At 41.3% G+C, this 19,530-nt stretch overlaps 1 protein-coding gene across 1 annotated transcript in view; it reads right to left on the minus strand.

Annotated features, from left to right (window-relative positions):
- The window catches only part of NID1 (nidogen 1), a 105,527-nt gene that overhangs the window by 54,864 nt on the left and 31,133 nt on the right, over nucleotides 1–19,530 (minus strand). The window contains exons 4-9 of the mRNA XM_061624553.1: nucleotides 18,732–19,150; nucleotides 17,993–18,142; nucleotides 16,888–17,139; nucleotides 13,088–13,288; nucleotides 8,401–8,643; nucleotides 7,150–7,293 (exon numbers count right to left, since the gene is read on the minus strand). Coding sequence (XP_061480537.1) covers nucleotides 7,150–7,293; nucleotides 8,401–8,643; nucleotides 13,088–13,288; nucleotides 16,888–17,139; nucleotides 17,993–18,142; nucleotides 18,732–19,150 — 1,409 coding nt within the window. The remainder of the gene's footprint in view (nucleotides 1–7,149; nucleotides 7,294–8,400; nucleotides 8,644–13,087; nucleotides 13,289–16,887; nucleotides 17,140–17,992; nucleotides 18,143–18,731; nucleotides 19,151–19,530) is intronic.

A 19,530-nucleotide genomic window follows, 5' to 3' on the forward strand; every position in this document is an offset into this window, starting at 1 on the left:
TACCGGCGGCAGAGAACTTTCTTAGGGAATTGCAGGCGGCGCAACAAACGTTGAAACAACAGTTAAACGAAGCCAAAACGGAGTACAAGCGAGTTGCTGACCTGCACAGGAAGGAGGGGCCCCCCCTGCAGCCGGGAGATCGGGTCTGGCTGTCCACCCGCTTCCTCCAAATGCCAGGTAAATGTAGAAAATTACAAGACAAGAGGGTGGGTCCTTTTGAAATAGAAACTCAAATTAACCCCGTGGCATACCGACTGAAGCTACCTGACACGTTTAAAATACATCCTGTGTTTCATCGATCCCTGTTAACAAAAGCCGCCCCTCCCAGTGAGTTACGGCCGGAGGAGCCTCCCGGAGCTCCACTCCTGGTAAATGAGCAAACTGAGTTTGAAGTTTGGGAAATCCTAGACTCCAGAATAAGACGCCGCAAGTTGCAGTACTTGATTCACTGGAAAGGCTATGGACCAGCTGATAGATCATGGGAAGATGAAGTTGGCGTGCATGCTCCAGACTTGGTAAAACTTTTCCATCAACGTTTTCCCCACCGCCCCAAGTCAGCAAAAGGGGGGGCAGCTTGGGAGAGGGGATGATGTCGGGAGGCAGAGTTGGGGTCCCGGGGGGTTGGAAGAAGAGGATTCAGACGGATGGCAGGGAGGAGGGGGAGCAACTTCGCCCGAGTGGAGCGAAGATGAAGCAGAGGAAATGCCAGAGATAGGGTTGCTTAGCAACGGAGAGCCTGAGAGCTTTGGAGTTTCAGAATCCTCCCTAGACATTCCCACGCCTCCCCTGCTCCAAAGCTCAGAACAGAAGGGGGAAGAGGGAGGGCTGCCCAAGGCAGAAAAGCCGCGAGTCAGTTTACCATCAGCCCCCCCATCCCCCATACTGGAATCGGAACCTTCAGAAGAGGAGGGGCCAATGTTTCCCCCTTCGCCATGCACACGAAGGCACTTGAAAAGACAAGAGAGAAAGGGGGGAAGGCGGGTAGTGCCTGAGGGGCAGTTAAGGAGGAGCGAAAGGTTGCGCGCCTGTTTGGCCCCTTCTTAAAGAACCGGCGGGAAAGCAGCCCCTTGCTCTGTCAACTTTCTCCCAATGCCGCAGGACCTGTAATTCTGTACTGCTTCATGAGAAGACGCAGTCTTTGTTTGGACATTACTCTAATAAAAACTGAATTACTTACAACCCCTGGTCTGGTTCCTGAGTCTCATCCTGGGCCTGACAGTATGGCATTGACAACATTTCTAGTGTTGTTATGATCTAAATGCTACATGTTAAATGGGTTTAATTAAAGGTGAAATGAAGGTATCTAAGATATTATGGTCTCATTCATCACATTAAACCATAGTGAAAATAAACTATAGTTTAATGTTAAAGCACAGTGTGCTAGTGCATGCTACTGAAATTTTGGCCGTTTTGCGCTTCCCCTGCTTCTGTGCTGCTGGGAAACAAGCCATTATCTGGCTTAGCTTTACATCTGCACTTCAGTTCATGGTTTGTCTTACCAACAAACCACAAGAGGTAAATCAAGAATAAATCTTGGTTATCATTCGCAACCAAGAGAAACAAACAAATGCTAAGTTCAACCATGGCTTAGCTTCTGGAAGTATGGCAGCCACAGGAGCATGTTCATATTAAACCATAGTTTATTCTAACTCTCTGTAGCAGCAGTCAAACTGTGTGCATTGCCTGTACATAGAAGTGGACAAAAAGGAAATGTCATGCTGTATGAATTGCCTACTCGTACATGAATTCTGGAAGTAGCTACCTAGGTATAATGTGTTGTATTTCACAATAAACACATCTTGATTCTTTAACAATAAGAATAGTATACTTTAATCACCATTCTATAGGGCACAGTCTTTACATCTGCTTATGCTGTGCTTCACCCATCTCAACTGCACTCCAACTGTTCTTAACTGACAATTCCAAGACCTTAAAGAGATATTACAGCACATCTCTGTTCTGTAACAATAAAACAATAAAACAACAAAACAAATAAACCAATACAGCAACAATAAACCAAATACAGCGATATTACAGCACCTGTACAATAAAACAATAAAATTAACACACATAATCTTTATATTTCAATGGAGGACTAATAGTCCTACCTCTAGATGTTACATATACATCAGGTTTATTTTCAAAATGAGAAACACTGACTTCTTGATTTATTATATCATCATTTACAGCAACAGTATCATTATCACAGAATTGATCTAGTTGCCCTCCAGACTCATTTTGCCTTACATCATCTATCTTATTATAAGTGTCAGATGGTTGTTGTTGAAACCTCAAATGGCGTCTATTGCGACGATACTGCTGACCATTTGGTACTACTACCTGATATGAGCGTGGCTGTGAACACTTTTCCATAACTGTAGCAGGAAGCCAGCCTTCATTAGACTGAATAAATACTGAATCACCTTTGTGTAAATCCTTTAGTATATTTCTTGCAGATCTCTGTGCACACCAGTGGGTATTTTAGGATACAATAAAGCATCTGTTATTGGAAGGGTACTCCTAAGCATTCTGCCCATTAACATTCGAGCAGGCAAATATAACATTCCTGTAACTGGGGTATTACGATATTCCAGTAATGCTAAATGTGTATCTACACATGAATCCTCTGCTTTCCTAATAAGTTGTTTAATTGACTGAATAGCTCTTTCCACCATTCCATTAGACTGTGGATATCCCGGACTGCTAAAACACTGTTCAAATCCCCACTCATAAGCAAACTGCTGAAACTCTCTACTAGAAAAAGGCATGTTATCACTCACAACCATGCTCGGAATTCCATGACGAGCAAAAATAGTTTTCAGTTTAACAATCACATTCTTGGCCGTCTTGTCAGATAAACTTAATACTTCTGGATACTTTGAAAAATAATCTACTACAAGAAGGAAAGGAGACGATTTATATTCAAAAATATCCACACCCACTTTCTGCCATGGTAACTTAGGAATTTCATGTGGCTTAAGTGGCTCTTTTTGATTACATGGAGCATAACGAGCACACACCAGACAATTTCCAATCTCCTTTTCAATATCATTGCACATGCCAGGCCAATACATCACAGATGCTGCCCTAGCTCTAGTTCTGTGAATACCTTGGTGAGATACATGAAGCTGTGAAAGAACACCTTGCCTCTGGGAAGCAGGGATAACTACTTTGTTTCCCAAGTAAATAATGTCATTATGATAGCGCAATGAGTCTTTAATATGCCAAAAAGACTTTGCAGCACTGGGAACATCCTTCAAATACTGAGGCCATCCATTTTTTATAAACACTGCCACTTCTTGAAGTTGGGAGTCATGCTTTGTAGCTTCTTGTATAACAGCCACCCCCTTTGGATGAATGACAAGTGTGCCCAATCCATGTACTACTCTCTCTCCCACTATAGAATCCTCAACATCTGTAAATATATCCACAGGAGCCCTACATAATGTATCAGCAATATACATATGTTTACCTGGGATATATATCACATTAAGATCATACCGCTGAAGCTGTAATAACATGCGCTGCAAACGAGCAGGAGCACTACCAATTGACTTTTTAAAAATTATTTCTAAAGGCTTATGATCAGTATGAACTGACACAACTTTACCAAATACATACTGATGAAACTTTCTCATTGCATATAACACTGCAAGTAGCTCTTTCTCTATTTGAGCATAATTTTGCTCTGCTGAACTAAGTGACCTTGACGCATAACACACAGGTTTATTTCCTTGAAGCAAACATGCTCCAAGACCATCTTTTGATGCATCTGCTTGCACAGTAACTGGTTTGGTAATATCAAAATACTGCAGTACAGGTGCTTGACATAGTTGCATTTTAAGCGACTCAAAAGCTTTTTTATGTTCAGGCATCCACTTAAATAAAATATATTTTCTTAATAAATTATGCAAAGGTGCTGTCAGTTCTGCCTCACCCGGAATATATTTGGATAAATACTGCACAGACCCTAAAAATCTAAGAACACCTTGTTTATCTTGCGGACATTTCATCTCAGAAATAGCTTTCACTTTATCAGGGTCAGGACATACTCCTTGAGCAGTAACTATTTGACCCATGTACTTTACAGAGTCAACCTTAAATTGAATTTTATCCATATTAAACTTGATGTTTTTAGTACGTGCTGTATCCATAACTTGACAAAGAATCTGATCATGCTGCTCTGAGGTTGCTGCTGCAATAATCATATCATCAGCTATCATATAAACCCCCCTTCTATGACCAAAAACTTCCTCATTTTTCTGTTGAAACACTTCACTAGAAGACTTAAGCCCAAATGGCAACCGATTAAAACAATATCGTCCCCAAGGTGTATTAAATGTACATAACCGTGAAGAATGTGCATCTAGCTTGACTTGCCAATAACCATCCTTTTCATCTAAAATAGTAAAAAACTTCATTCCTGCTAGACGGCTCAAAACATCCTCTGTTGTAGGAATTTTGCTGCCCCTCTGGAAGTACGACAATCAAGAGCAATAGCTCCCAGAGGCTTTATACGAGTCCCACCATAAGACACAAGATAAACATCAGTTTTAAACAACACCTTTTTGTCTGGTAACTCATGAAATATTTGTAGAGGCAAAACATTTGCTTCAGCTCCTGTATCCAACTTAAGCCTTACTGAGAGTCCTTGCAGAACTATATCAACATACCATCCATTCACCAAATCTTCACCAGCTTCATAGGTTAATTCTCCTATAAACAAACTGTTTAAATCTAGCTCATGCATGGAATAATTCTGTTGCCCCTCTTTGGCACTGACTAAATTTACTTTGCATACTCTAGCAAAATGATTTTTCATATGACATTTATAACAGGTTTTTCCAAACGCTGGACAATTTCGAGGTGGATGCACAGTACCACAACAGGAGCATCTACTATATTTAATCTGCTCATATTTAGCTTTAGATTGAAACTTATCAGATCCAAAAGCCTGTACTGGACTTTTCCCATGGGTTTTATCAATCACAGATACTGTATGTAGCTCTTGACCATCTCTTGAGGGAGTTGACATAGCTTGTAATTGAACTCTTGTTATTTCCTCTAAACGACATATTTCAATCGCTTTCTCCAAAGTAAGCTCAGGTTCCGCAATCAATCTTTTCTTCAATTTTTCATCTTTAACGCTGAACACAATCTTATCTTGTATCATATCATTAACTGTTGCACCAAACTCACACTTACTAGCCTTAAGCTTAAGCTCAGTCACAAACTGTTCACTAGTTTCTTGGTATCTCTGAGAGTGGTTCCAAAAAGCATAGCGTTCAAATATCACATTTTTACGAGGAGTACAATATATCCTAAATTGTTCAAGAACTTCTTCTATGTCTTGTGGCCCCTCTTCAGGTAAATCAAAAGTGTTGTAAACTGCCAACTCTTCCTCTCCAACACAATGTAATAAAATAGCAATTTGTCGATTCTTAGCAACATTATCAACTCCAGCTGCAGAAAGATATAAAATAAAAGCTTGCTCCCATCGCTTCCATGTCTCAGCCAGATTACCTTGCAATACCAGAGGAGCTGGAGGCCGAAATGAGTCCAATTTGGACTTCTGACACCATATAATGTGTTGTATTTCACAATAAACACATCTTGATTCTTTAACAATAAAAATAGTATACTTTAATCACCATTCTATAGGGCACAGTCTTTACATCTGCTTATGCATCACCCATCTCAACTGCACTCCAACTGTTCTTAACTGACAATTCCAAGACCTTAAAGAGATATTACAGCACACTAGGAATGCTATAGCAGAGACCAGAGAAATGGGAATTCCTCCTGCTCTCTCTCTCCACAGACAGAATGTAGAATTTCCAAGATCTGAGGGGCATACATCTACTAAAAACAGTGGTCATCTGGGGCACAAGGAATGGTATGCAATCACCTGACGATGTAATATTGTGGTAGTTGTAACCATGACTAGGGCCTTGTATGGGAGAACTTTGTGTAAAGACAGGACATATACATTAGAAACTAAGAGCTTTGCCCCTGCATGCCTTGTGTGCCAACCCTTCCATGCACTCCCAAACTATTCCCTCCCACCACCGCTGGCACTTTCAAACCATCGCGCCCCCCCCCGGCAGCTCACTCCCTTCGCCAACCCTCCCTTGCAATACCCCTCAATGCCTGCAGGTGTTGGTACATCTCAGATGCCATGAGCCTGTTCACATTCCTCACCCGCCTGCCTCCCCTGTTCCTATGCTGCTGCAGTCTCCCACCACTTCTCCTTGCCACTGCCCCAACAAATACTGCCGCTATCCTGCCTAGGCCACTTATGAGCTTCCCACTCACCCGGCCACCCAGGCTGCTGCTGCTGCTGCTCTTCTTAGGTCTCTTCCCATCCCCACAGCCCGAAGCAAGGGAGGCCTTGTGGTGGCAACCCAAGGCCTCACATGAAGCGGATCTGTGGGTCAGCCAGGCCACCAGTGTCTGCATGCTCTTCCGCTCTCTGCTCGATCTCAGCCACCTTCCTTCCTCCTCCCCCCCCAGCCCAGCATGGCTTGCTCATGCTGTGCAGTTTACAGCACCACCTGTCTGTGACACTGCAAACTGCACAGTATGACAGCATGACACATTTTAATTCTATATATACATAAAACTTTCACTTGGGAGTACTGTTCTCATGATGGACACAAAATGTGGTATCCCCAGAGCCTAAACCATTTGAATTACCATTTAATTATATATCTAATGCATACATGTTTTGCAAATCAGATGCAACATTTACTGTTCTTAAATGAGCACAACGTTTCAAACCTGTTGCAACCTTTATAAAGTTACTGCACATTTAAGCATAGTAAGATGTTCAAACGTTATCAGACATTTTGGAAATTATTCTTGGTCTCTTTCTCTAAAAAATGAGACATGTCAGTTTTAGTACAATATGATTACAGTGCTGTTTCTGTTGAGGCAGGGCTCAGATGCCCTCATCAATTTGTGAGTCTTTCTGCTAGGCACTATATAAGGGAAAAATAAAAATATTCCTAAGAATATTTGCCATGGCTGTGTTATAGTGAATCCACAGCAAAGTCAATATTCAGCAACAATAAAGATGCTACAAGTGAATTCAGTCGGATTACTTGATGGAAGTCAGATTTCTTTTTCTAAAGAGATATATTTTCGTACCATAACATGCACGGCCATCTCCTCGGAAGCCCACAGAACATTCACAGGTGAATTGATTGCCTGTTCCTGGACGACAAACTGCATTGGTGTCACAGCCATGAGTGCCTGTGTAGCAGGGATTGCGGCTTGTATCACCTGCACCATCTGAAAAGAGGTCAAAGAAGATACTAAAATTCTCATAAAATGCAGTGATCTCACTATTACTACTGCTATTGTTTAAAAGCCAGATTTGTTGTGTTAGAATGGACTCAGAGACTATACGTATGCAAGGATTGGCCTCTGGGCAGGTAATATACAGCTCTGGAGAGCACAGCCTAAAATGCTTAGAATCTACATTGTCTATCACTAGTTTGACATTACAGAGTTACTCTCTATTTAAACTAAAAGGTTCCAGCAAAGTCTCCAGCACTATGGCTATGACAGTGGTGAATGCTAAAGGTGTATAACTAGTAGTCCAAAACTGTTGTCTTAAAATTTTGAAGTTCATTCATTATTCATAGAGAAAGAAACTCAGGAGTTTCTCTCAACTATGGAAGGAGAAGGGAACCTTTTTTATGTTCAAGGGGTGCATTTCTTCAGGGATGACCACTTTGGAATCGTGTAGTTGGGTTGGCTGGGGCTGGAGACAGTGGTGGGCAGGATCAAAGCCAAAACGTAGGCAAGGTCAGAGCCAGTAACTGGAAGACCTACCCCTTCTCTCTCCCTCTTCTGTCTCTCCTCAAGATAAAAATCCTCCTGTGTGGCAATTTGACTTAGAAAAAAAAATCCCATTGGCACAAACGGGAACTTTTTTTCTATAAGCCCGATTGCTGTGTAGGGCATCAGAGCTGAACAAGGGAGGCCATGAGCTGAATCCAAGGCACCATCAACCAGCAGTTCCCCATTCCTGAATCAAAAGCATAAAAAGTTAATCATGTGCCACATGTCTCAGAATAATGGCTGTAGCTTTGCATCTACTATGAAAGTGTAACATTTGATATAATTTTCTCTGCTCTTCTGCAAGCTGTATGCCACTGAATGGGGAGCAAAAGTGGGCCATCACCTTAAATCTCTTTTTATGGGCTTCCCAGAGACATCTGGTTGGCTTCTGTGGGAAAGCAAGATGTTGGAATAGATGGACCTTTGGGTCTGATCCATCAGGACAAATCCTGTGTATAATATCTTCCATTTGAAGGGCAAAAGAAACAGGCATCTAACGAATCTTAAAACAGTATAATGGAAACAAACCACAGAGATTATCACTGAACATACCAATTGGACCAATTGAATTGCTCATTGCATATCGCAAAATTTGTTCATCTCTGTTATACAAGACAAAGACACTGTCCACTGATAGCTGCTGAGTGGCTGAAAGAGAATGATGAGAGTCGTCGTGAATGCACTCATCAAAAGTGATTGTCTGTCGCCATTGGTAGGGAACTGTGTTAGATGGAGATACCCCATCTCTTTCTGGTTCTGTTACAGTATACTCTCTAGTAGACGATGATGTGATAACTGAAACAAAGAAAGAATATCATATTAATAAGAAGGAAACTAAAAATAATGTTTTGTAAAGTCCCTTGTGCCAGGAGAGCCGCAGCACTGGATATGTCCCAGTAAATAGAATTTATTCAACTATTATTATTATTATTATTATCTTTATTTTTATCCCACACTTTTTCCAAGGATTGGAACTCAAGGAGGCTTCCAAATATAAAAGTACATATAATTACAAGCAAACAAAAAATCTACATTAAAATCTACATTAAAAATCTAGATTAACACTATGTGCAATAATAAAACCATTTAAATATACAATTGTTTATTTTATTTACTGAATTTATTTATTTATTGAATTTATTAGTCGCCCATCTGGCTGGCTGTCCAGCCACTCTGGGTGACGTACAAAATAGGCATACAATACGTAGGCATTAAAAATCTAAAAACAATGAAGATAAAATCTAGCCAACCCCAAAAGCCTGCCTGAAGACCCAGGTCTTCAAGGCCCGGCAGACACTCATCATGGAAGGGGCATGGCAGAGATCATTTGGGAGGGAGTTTCACAGGGTGGGCACCGCAACTGAAAAAGCTCTCTCTCTAGTCCTCACCAGTTTGGCTGTTTTGACTGATGGGATGGAGAGAACATCTTTTGAGGCTGATCTTGTTGGGCGGCACAGCTGATGATGCTGGAGGCACTCTTTTAGATAGACTGGGCCGAAACCATATAGGGATTTAAAGGTCAAAACCATCACCTTGAATTGGGCCCGGTAAGCAACTGGTAACCAGTGCAACTCTTTTAGCACTAGAGTGATTTTATTTATTTTTTATTTATTTGTTTCATTTATAGACCGCCCATAGCGAGTGGCTCTCTGGGCGGTGTACAAAAAGGTTAAAATACAAAATATCAACAATAAAATCAGACAACAAACAATAAACACAAGCAGCAACTAAAGAAAAAGATAAAAAATAAAAAATTTGTTCATCTCTGTTATACAAGACAAAGACACTGTCCACTGATAGCTGCTGAGTGGCTGAAAGAGATCTTGCTGGCGGCTGCCTTTAATCAGGCGCACCGCCGCATTCTGTACCAGTTGCAGCTTCGGGACCATTTTCAAGGGTACCCCACGTAGTGCGCATTACAGTAGTCTAGCTGAGAGGAGACCAGGGCATGTACCACTGATGGGAGCAGATGATTGGGAAGGTAGGGGCGTAGCCTCTGTATCAGATGGAGTTGATACAGTGCTGCCCAGCTCACAGCCAAAACCTGAGCTTCCATGGACAGTTGGGAGTCAACAATGACCCCGAGGCTACGGACCTGGTCTTTCAGGGACAATTGTACCCCATTGAGCACCAGGTCGAAATCCCCTAACCTTCCCTTGTCTCCCACAAACAGTACCTCGGTTTTGTCAGGGTTCAGCTTCAGCTTATTCCTTCCCATCCAGCCACTCACCAATTCCAGGCACTTGGATAGGGTTTCTACAGCCAACCTCGGTGAAGATTTAAATGAGAGATAGAGCTGCGTGTCACCCGCATATTGGTGACACTGCAGCCCAAATCTCCTGATGATAGTCCCCAGTGGTTTTATATAGATGTTAAATAGCATTGGGGAGAGGATGGAACCCTGTGGCACCCCACAAGTGAGAGGCCAAGGATCCGAAACCTCATCCCCCAATGCTACTCTTTGGTGCCTATCAGAGAGGAAGGAATGGAACTACTGCAATACAGTGCCCCCTATGCCTAACCCCTCCAGGCGATCCAGAAGGATACCGTGGTCAACAGTATCAAAAGCCGCTGAGAGGTCCAGGAGGATGAGGAAGGTGCACTCACCCCTATCCAATGCTCTCCTCATATCATCCATCAAGGCAACCAAGGCTGTTTCAGTCCCATGTCCAGGCCTGAAACCCAACTGAAATGGATCCAGATAATCTGCTTCCTCCAATTGCGCTTGCAACTGCTTCGCCACCACCCGCTCAACCGCCTTGCCCAAGAATGGTAAGTTTGAGACTGGGCAAAAGTTGTTCAAATCTTGGGGATCCAAGGAGGGCTTCTTTAAAATTGGTTTTATTACTGCCTCCTTGAGAGCTGATGGCATTACGCCCTCTTCCAAGGATGCATTTACCACCACCTTGATCCTCTCGCTCAGACTGTCTTTGCAGCTCATAATGAGCCACGACGGGCAAGGGTCAAGTAAGCAGGAGGTTGGCCTTAAGGTTGAAAGCCCCTTGTCCGCTTCATTAGAAGGAAGAAGCTGGAACCGATCCCTCACCACCAGAGCACCACTGGCCAACTCTGGCTCGCTCACTGTATCCATAGCGTGCAGAATCAAACTCTTTAGACAATCAATTTTATCTGCAAAGTGCTTTGCAAACTCATCACAGGAGGTCTTAGAATGTTCCAATTGGAGTAATTCAAAACTCACTTTAAGATAGTATAGATAAAACAGTAAAACGATACAACACCCTCTTCCACCCCATCCTTAGGAACCAACAGTTCCAAAAGCATTTCGGAATAAAAAAGTTTTCACCTGCTGACAGAAGGACTGCAGGGAGGGAGCCATTCTTGCCTCCCTAGGGAGGGAATTCCAAATCCTTTGCACTCATACATGAGAGAGGAGGTTTTCTTCTGTTCTAAGCTGCCATAGAGAATACGAATCCCCTCCACAGAGAGCTTTTACATTTAAATACAATATGAAAAAGCTAGGGATTTTTAAAGAATGACAGGAACACCATATACAGACATTTCCTGTTATGTACAATGGAACAGACTAAGGAATTTCAGAGGAAAATCACCCTGTGTTATAGATTACAACGAAGCCTTTGACTGTGTAGATCATGAAAAACTATGGAATGCTTTAAAAGAAATGGGGTGCCACAGCATCCGATTGTCCTGATACGCAACCGATACTCTGGACAGGAGGCTACTGTAAGGACAGAATATGGAGAAACTGATTGGTTCCCCATCGGAAAGGGTGTGAGACAGGGGTGTATTTTATCACCCTATTTGTTTAATCTATACGCAGAGCATATCATACAGAAAGCAGGATTGGACCAAGATGAAGGAGATGTGAAAATTGGAGGGAGAAATATCAATAATTTAAGATATGCAGACAATACCATACTACTAGCAGAAACCAGTAATGATCTGAAATGAATGCTGATGAAAGTTAAAGACGAAAGCACAAAAGCAGGATTACAGCTGAACATCAAGAAGACTAAAGTATTGACAACAGAAGATTTATGTAACTTTAATGTTGACAATGAGGACACTGAACTAGTCAAGGATTATCAATACCTTGGCACAGTCCTTAACCAAAACGCATCAGAAAAAGGCTAGGACTGGGGAGGGCAGCTATGAAAGAACTAGAAAAGGTCCTCAAATGCAAAGATGTATCACTGAACACTAAAGCCAGGATCATTCAGACCATGGTATTCCTGATCTCTATGTATGGATGTGAAAGTTGGACAGTGAAAAAAGTGGATAAGAGAAAAATCAACTTAGTTGCAATGTGGTGTTGGAGAGCTTTGCGGATACCATGGATTGAGAAAAAGACAAATAACTGGGTGTCAGAACAAATTAAACCAGAACTATAATTAGAAGCTAAAATGATGAAACTGAGGTTATCATACTTTGGAGACATAATGAGAAGACGTGATTCACTAGAAAAGACAATAATGCTGGGAAAAACAGAAGGGAATAGAAAAAGAGGAAGGCCAAACAAGAGATGGATTGATTCCATAAAGGAAGCCACAGACCTGAATTTACAAGATCTGAACAGGGTGGTTTATAATAGATGCTATTGGAGGTCACTAATTCATAGGGTCGCCATAAGTCCTAATCGACTTGAAGGCATATAACAACAACAACATAATTGTATAAATTTCCCTGTTGTATGTAGAAAATATTGGCAGGAACCAGTTATTTGATGGGAAGCTTATTTTCCGCTGAACAGTTGATATGCAGAAAAGCTGCTGTCTACAATATAGTAATAAACATGACAATTTCCATTTCCTGCCTAAAATCACATAGCAGACAATGCTGTTGCTTGGATGTTACACACAGTCATGTGTGTCTTCAGATACATCATAGCCATGATCAGTTCTTTTTTGGTAAAAAAAATGAGGTGCTGGTACTTATCGCTTGATAAAAGTTCTGTGGGTGCCAGCACAAAATGGCTGGCATTGGCAGCAAAAAAGAGATGTTGGTACACTGTATTGGTGAGTATTGTCACAAAAAAAGCCCTGGCCATGATCCACTGGATATGATCAATGAAAATATATTAATCTAAAGCACAGGGTCTTCATATGGTATAGTGAGCCTCCTCTAGTCAAGAAAGTTAACTGTTCTAGCTATGTCAAGACAAAATAGAGGGTTCATCACGCAGTGTTCATTCTTGCCCTAGGCTTATAAAGCAAGTTACAATAAGAAGAAAGTAGTAAGATTTCACAAGTATTGAACTCACCAGAACTAGAAGAGTGATAGAGCTCAGTGTAGGGCTCTATATGCACAGAAGAACCAAATGGGATCTCAGGCACTTTGCCTTCAAGTTCTGTGCTGATTGTAAGATGTCCATGTTCATCGATTCCACTGAATTTTTGTTTAATGGTCAGCTTTTCATTGCTGTTAAGGAATGTAACTTCAGCTTGTCTTGTAAACTCACCACCTAGAAGATTAATGAAATCATTTCTTATTTCTGTGTTTATTTAAACATTCACTTATCTACTGCAACACTTATGGACAAGACCTCAGCTTCCCTAAACTAAAGATCCTCTCGCACCTATATTACAGGATCTATTTATAAATGACAAATCTTGAGTTCTTCTAATTAAATAGAAAAATATATATTACCAAAAACTGAAGGGATGGAAGGGTTTCCAAGGATTACTTCTGATTAGGAATGGATGAACATTCCCCTCTTTGTCTCAAATCTATCTGGACTTTTGCAATCATTCCTTGCAAGTATTAGGAAAACCTTGAGGAGAATGAAATGTTTGTAGGTTAGCCTTTTCAGGTGTGAACTGACATAGCACTATTCTCACTTGGCTTGGGGACTGGCTTGTCATTTGACAATGGTATATAAACCCACCTCTCTCTATTTCCTGGATATACCTTGACCACAGGCTGCTCTAAAATGCCATCTCTACCAGATGGAAGTTCCTAGACCTGATACTGGCTACAATTTAGTAGCCAAAAAAAAAAAGGAAATGGAGAAAAAATGTCAATTTCAAGGGTGAAGTGAAACTATAGTAGGATAGCAAAGTTGAAGATGGAAAACTCTGGTTTACATTTTTTAAAATTAAAATATATTGTGTACTCATTCATGCTCAAGTGTTCATATTTACGGCCTATTTTTGAAAGGAAAATAACTGAAATTAGCAATGCATGTCAATCCAAGGTGAGGTTTGGATTGGGAATGTGCAACACCCACTCCCCGCAGAAGTGGAGGAGGGCCTGCTCCCAGAGACAATAATAATTGTTGTTGTTGTTATTGTTGTTGCTGCTATTATTATTATTATTATTATTATTATTATTATTATTATTATTTGTTTTATATTCCGCCCCTCCCAGCAGGAGCCCAGATGTCATAAGATGGAAGTGCTGTGGTTGAATGGTTCACATGTCAGGAATTCAGTGTATGACCTATTCTGAGAGGAGCTGTACTCTCCCTGAAGGAACAGGTTCATTGTCTGGGAGTACTCCTAGATTCCAACTTTTCACTGGAGTCCCAAGTGGCTTTTGTGGCTAGGAGTGTTAATGCCCAGCTTAGACAATTTTTAAAGGGGGTAGCTATTTTAAGCTGTCCCTGCTGCAATAGTTGGTATTTTAAGAAATGGGTGATGTTTCTTCAGTTCAATGATCCCTTCTGAAGAAGGCAATGCATTGCATTGGAACTATATGCTGTGCAATTAGTACTAAATTAGTATTTTATTTATTTATTTGATTTATATCCCAGCCTTTCTCCTAGTAGGAGCCCAGGGTGGCAAACAAAAGCACTAAAAACACTCTGAAACATTGTAAAAACAGACTTCAGAATATATTAAAACACAACAACCTTTACAAACATATTAATACAAAATATCATTAAAAACATTTTTTTTAAAGCTTTAAAAGCATCCCAGAATGCAGACTGGGATAAGGTCTCTACTCAAAAGCTGGTTGAAAGAGGAAGGTCTTCAGTAGGCACCGAAAAGATAACAGAGATGGTGCCTGTCTAATATTTAAGGGGATGGAATTCCAAAGGGTAGGTGCCACCATGCTAAAAGTCCATTTCCTATGTTGTGTGGGATGGACCTCCTGATAAGATGGTATCTGCAGGAGGCCCTCACCTACAGAGCACAGTGATCGACTGGGCATATAAGGGATAAGATGGTCTTTCAAGTATCCTGGTCCCAAACTAAACTCTGTACTTAGCCCAGTAGCTAATAAGTAGCCGGTGAAATTCTTTCATTAGTGGAGTGATATGTTGGTGATAACCTGCTTCAGTGAGCAGTATTCACCTTTGCATTTTGCATCAGCTACAGCTTCCAGACCAACCTCAAGGGTAGCCCTACATAGAGAACATTACAGTAATCCAATCTGGAGGTTATCAGTGCATGGACAACAGTGGTCAGGCTATCCTGGTCCAGAAACAGCTGCAGCTGTCTTACCATCCAAAGCTAGTGAAAGGCATTCCTAGCCACGGAGGTCTCCTGGGCCTCTAGCAACAAAGATGGATCCAGAAGCACCTCCAGACTATGGACCTGCTCTTTCAGAGGGAGTAAGACCCCATCCAAAGCAGGCAACTGACCAATTAACCGAACTCGGGAATCACCAACCCACAGCTAGGATTGAGAATCAGTTTATTGGCCCTCAACCAGCCCACCACAGAGTCCAGGCAGCAGTCCAGGGCTTGCATAGCCTCTCCTGATTCAGATGTTACAGAGAAAAAGTGATGGGTATCATCAGCATATTGCTGACACCTTGCCCCAAATGTCCTGATGACTGCTCCCAAGGACTTCATATAGATGTTAAACAGCATGGGGGACAAGATGGTGCCCTGTGGCACCTCATAGCACCACTGCCAGGGGGCCGAAAGACAATCACCCAATGCTATTCCCTGAAAACGACCCTGGATATAGGATCGGAACCACTGTAAAACAGTGCCTTCAATACCCAGCTCACCAAGTCAACCCAGAAGGATACCATGGTCAATGGTATGAAAAGCCGCTGACAGATCAAGTAAGAATAACAGGGTCGCATTCCCCCTGTCCTTCTCCTGATAAAGGTCATCCATCAGGGTGACCAAGGCCAATTCAGTCCCATGACCAGGCCTGATACCAGAATGGAATGGGTCAAGATAATCTAGTAGGCTCTGAATATAGCGTTAAAAAAAAAAGTCACTTTTCACACACTTGTTGCTATGAAAAGTTGGGCTAACAAACAGTCCTGCTTTCAATGAAAAAGAGGATGGATTTCAGAACTGGTTCTTCTTCCAGTATAAATTCTCCTACTAAAAAAATTCAGGGTAAATACTGTTACCTTCTAAATGTCAGCTAAATGTTTTAATTTAGGAAACTTGTGAACTTTCTCCCTTGTGACTTTGCAAACAAAAGAACTATCTGAAGCAGTATCAGTGGGGAGCAGCTGTTTTAAAGGAAAAATGTAAACAATGAAATTCAAGAAAAGCCTGAAGTTGCCCTTTGCTGGATAGAGTTTCCTGTCTGTCTGCTTTGTACTGATCAGTTTTTAGCTTTGTTGCAATACCAAAACTACTTAAGAAAAAACAAGGGTTATTTCACTCCAGGTAGTACGATGATCTGGTGGCTGTGTGCTGGAGAATGTCTTGTGACTAGTACACTTTTTTAACTCAAGCAGCCAGAGGGAAGAGAGCTCAGTGAGAGTTGGGTTTACAGCATCTTTGCTGCCTGCACAACTGCAATTCCATAAATTTTATCATTTATTTACTTACTGAATTTATATAGCCACCTAAACATCACAGGGCAGCTCAGAAAACAAATACAACTGTAACTCTCTCTTGTCTAGAGCCTGTGTTATCACGATCACAATTTTCAAGCCTTTTCCTTGATAACAGAGATGGTTATTGTTGCAAAAATTGTTGTAAAAATGGTTCATGGAGGAACTACAGCATTATAACATATTTCTGAGGCTTGCCTTCTGAAGCAAAGATTGCTGGCAACAGCGAACATTTTTACTATGGAGCCCTTGTGAATTCACTACAAAAACAGATGCATAAAATTTTTTAACAGCAAAAATAAATTTTACCAGTAATGCTGAATCCATTTTTATATCCTTGCTGCTCCACAGCAAACATCCATCCAATTACACCTCCAATAGAGGCAAGAGGAAGCAAGGAGAAACCCAAAGCTTCTGGAATTGTGCTGATGGCAGTATATGCACGTCCATGGTTCATCACGACATAAGAGTGAAGGTCAGTGTTCTCAAATACAATTGGGACTGGGTTGTGCCCTACAAAGATTCGTCCTTTGACTTTCCCATTGACTCGCTGAGGAGAACCTTATACAACAAAACCAAAGTAGCCAGGTTATAACACAGCAATTTATTTCAACATAATAAAGTGAACATGTCTAACCCAGATTGATAAATGTATATTTTTAAAGCTCTGAAGCCCCCCACACATACAACACTAGACAACATGTTGATGGTGTGCACTGCAAGCTTCATATGTGTATAACGAACAAAAATCCCCACATGATGCTAACGATATAGTAGAATGATGGGAACCAATAATCAAATACTAGCCACTACCTAATTCACTTTGGACACATGAACAGCTTAAGTATATTGTTTGCTCTCCCCATGGTCCTCCTGTCTTGTGCACAAATCCTCCTCCTTCAAATTTAATGTTCTTGCCTGGTTCTGACAAGAATGGATCAAGCCCATGCTTTCCTTACACACTTGGTTCAATATGATACTTCCTAGTTTGCTAAACCAGTTTGCCATGACATCTAAATCTCTCAATGAACTGCATAATTTTATTATCTGATCATCCACTGTGGTATTAGCATCTAGTATTTTCTGACAATTTAATGAGTTTCTCTAGGGTAGCAGATCTTTGGTTCTCCTCAGCTTTTCTTCAGTAAGAAGTTTAAAGACAATATGAGCATAAAAGATTACTTGATAAAGAGAGTAAACTGATAAAGTTTGGTTAACCAACTCTTTTATATTTAAGTATTAATTTGAAAATGTGGTAGGTGACAGCACTTTCTTTTATCATTGCAGCATGTTTGATGCATCCCTGCACGAAGTATTGCAGGAAATTTACACTTGTATTCAGGAGAGAAAAGGGTCTTCAAGATTGTTGTGCTATATATTAGAGTGGTCAGTTTTGAAACAATTTTCAAATTACCTTCTGCTACACACTGTCTGCCATTTCCTTTGTAGCCAGTAATACAACTGCAACAAAAGCCGTTTGGATAGTCCTTGCAAACAGCGTGTACTGAACACTGATGACGGTTGTTTGCACAGCTTTGCTGGACATCTGTACTGTAACGGAACACTGCAGAGAGAGGAAGAAAGTTCTCAGAATAATGCATTTCAGAATTTTGCCTTTCTCATTCACAAAGTATCCTAATCCACCCATTTTGTGTGTGTACGCACGCGTGTACACACATACTGCTAGGAAGGAGAGTGCTGTGAATTAAAATGTTGGTTGACTCATTGTGATAGTGCCAGAAATCATAATAGTGTTGCTGCAGCGATCCATGGATCTGTCCGCTACATAAGCTATAAAAACTTCCTCATGAACCATGTGCCTGCTAATGGCACATTCTGAAGGCTGCTTCCAGTGTTACAAAGCAGGTATTTACAGTATGTCTGCTACCTGCAGTAAACAATGTGTTTGAACGTGATTCTCCTATTTCAAAATACTGGTTTGGAGGAGACATGTCCAATTCATACTCCTCCCCCCTGCAATATTAAACTCTGAGAAGATCTGGTCTCTTAGAGCTTAAAGGTTTCTGGGGAGGAGAAATTGGCCTCAGAGGATGTATACCTGTGTCTTAAAACAGGATGTTGGATTTTGATCAGATCACTATGTTCTCATCTACGGTTCCTGAAATTACCTTTTCAATATCAAATGACCTTACCAATTCCAGTGCCATCAGCTTCTTCCACGTCGAAAATCTGAGTGTGCTGCCGGGGAAATTGCTGGCTTGGAAACTGGAGAGGTGGGCTTTTTCCTGTTGGGAGTGGAGGCTCAGCTGGAGGACCTTCTGTTAAAGTTTGATATGAAGACTGAAAACCATCTTCTGCTGCTGGTGGAGGTACATTGTAGCTAGTGTGCAGTTGATCTCCTCTGCTAGAAATATCATAGGATACTTCTGGCTGGCTTACTTCGATGGAATCTTGATGTGATATAGATGATGGTTCTGTAGCCACTTCCTGGAACTGGTCATAGTCACTATACTCTGCACTGGCAGGAATCTGGGTGATTTTGGCTGGCAGGATATTAGCTGAGCCACCAATCTCAAATGCCCAGACTCCTTGTTTTCCCAAATTGCTGCTCCTAAAAGATAAGAAATCTCTAGCTAAATTGCTTCTCCAACTTTTGATTGCCAAAACAACTATCCTGACATATTTAGTCATCACTTCATGCAAACAGCTTCCCAGGTGAAATTGTACTGCTGATTTTCAGCAGCTTCCATGCCACCTATGTTGGGCCTTAATGTATGAGCAACTCATTTGTTCACACCACCATAAAAAAACATTCACACTGTAATGGCTCTTCCACCACCACCCCTTCTCCCTTTGCTTTCTATTTAGACTGCCCAATTTTAGTCTGCCTTTTAGAATAGGACTCTTGCTTTAGGTCTGTAAAATGTCATGCATATTGATGGAGCTTCATCAGTGGCAGTAACCAGTGAAGAGAGAAGGTTTCAAAATTTC

Source organism: Rhineura floridana, chromosome 4 (genome assembly GCF_030035675.1).
Source record: "Rhineura floridana isolate rRhiFlo1 chromosome 4, rRhiFlo1.hap2, whole genome shotgun sequence".
Classification (NCBI taxonomy): Eukaryota; Metazoa; Chordata; class Lepidosauria; order Squamata; family Rhineuridae; genus Rhineura; species Rhineura floridana.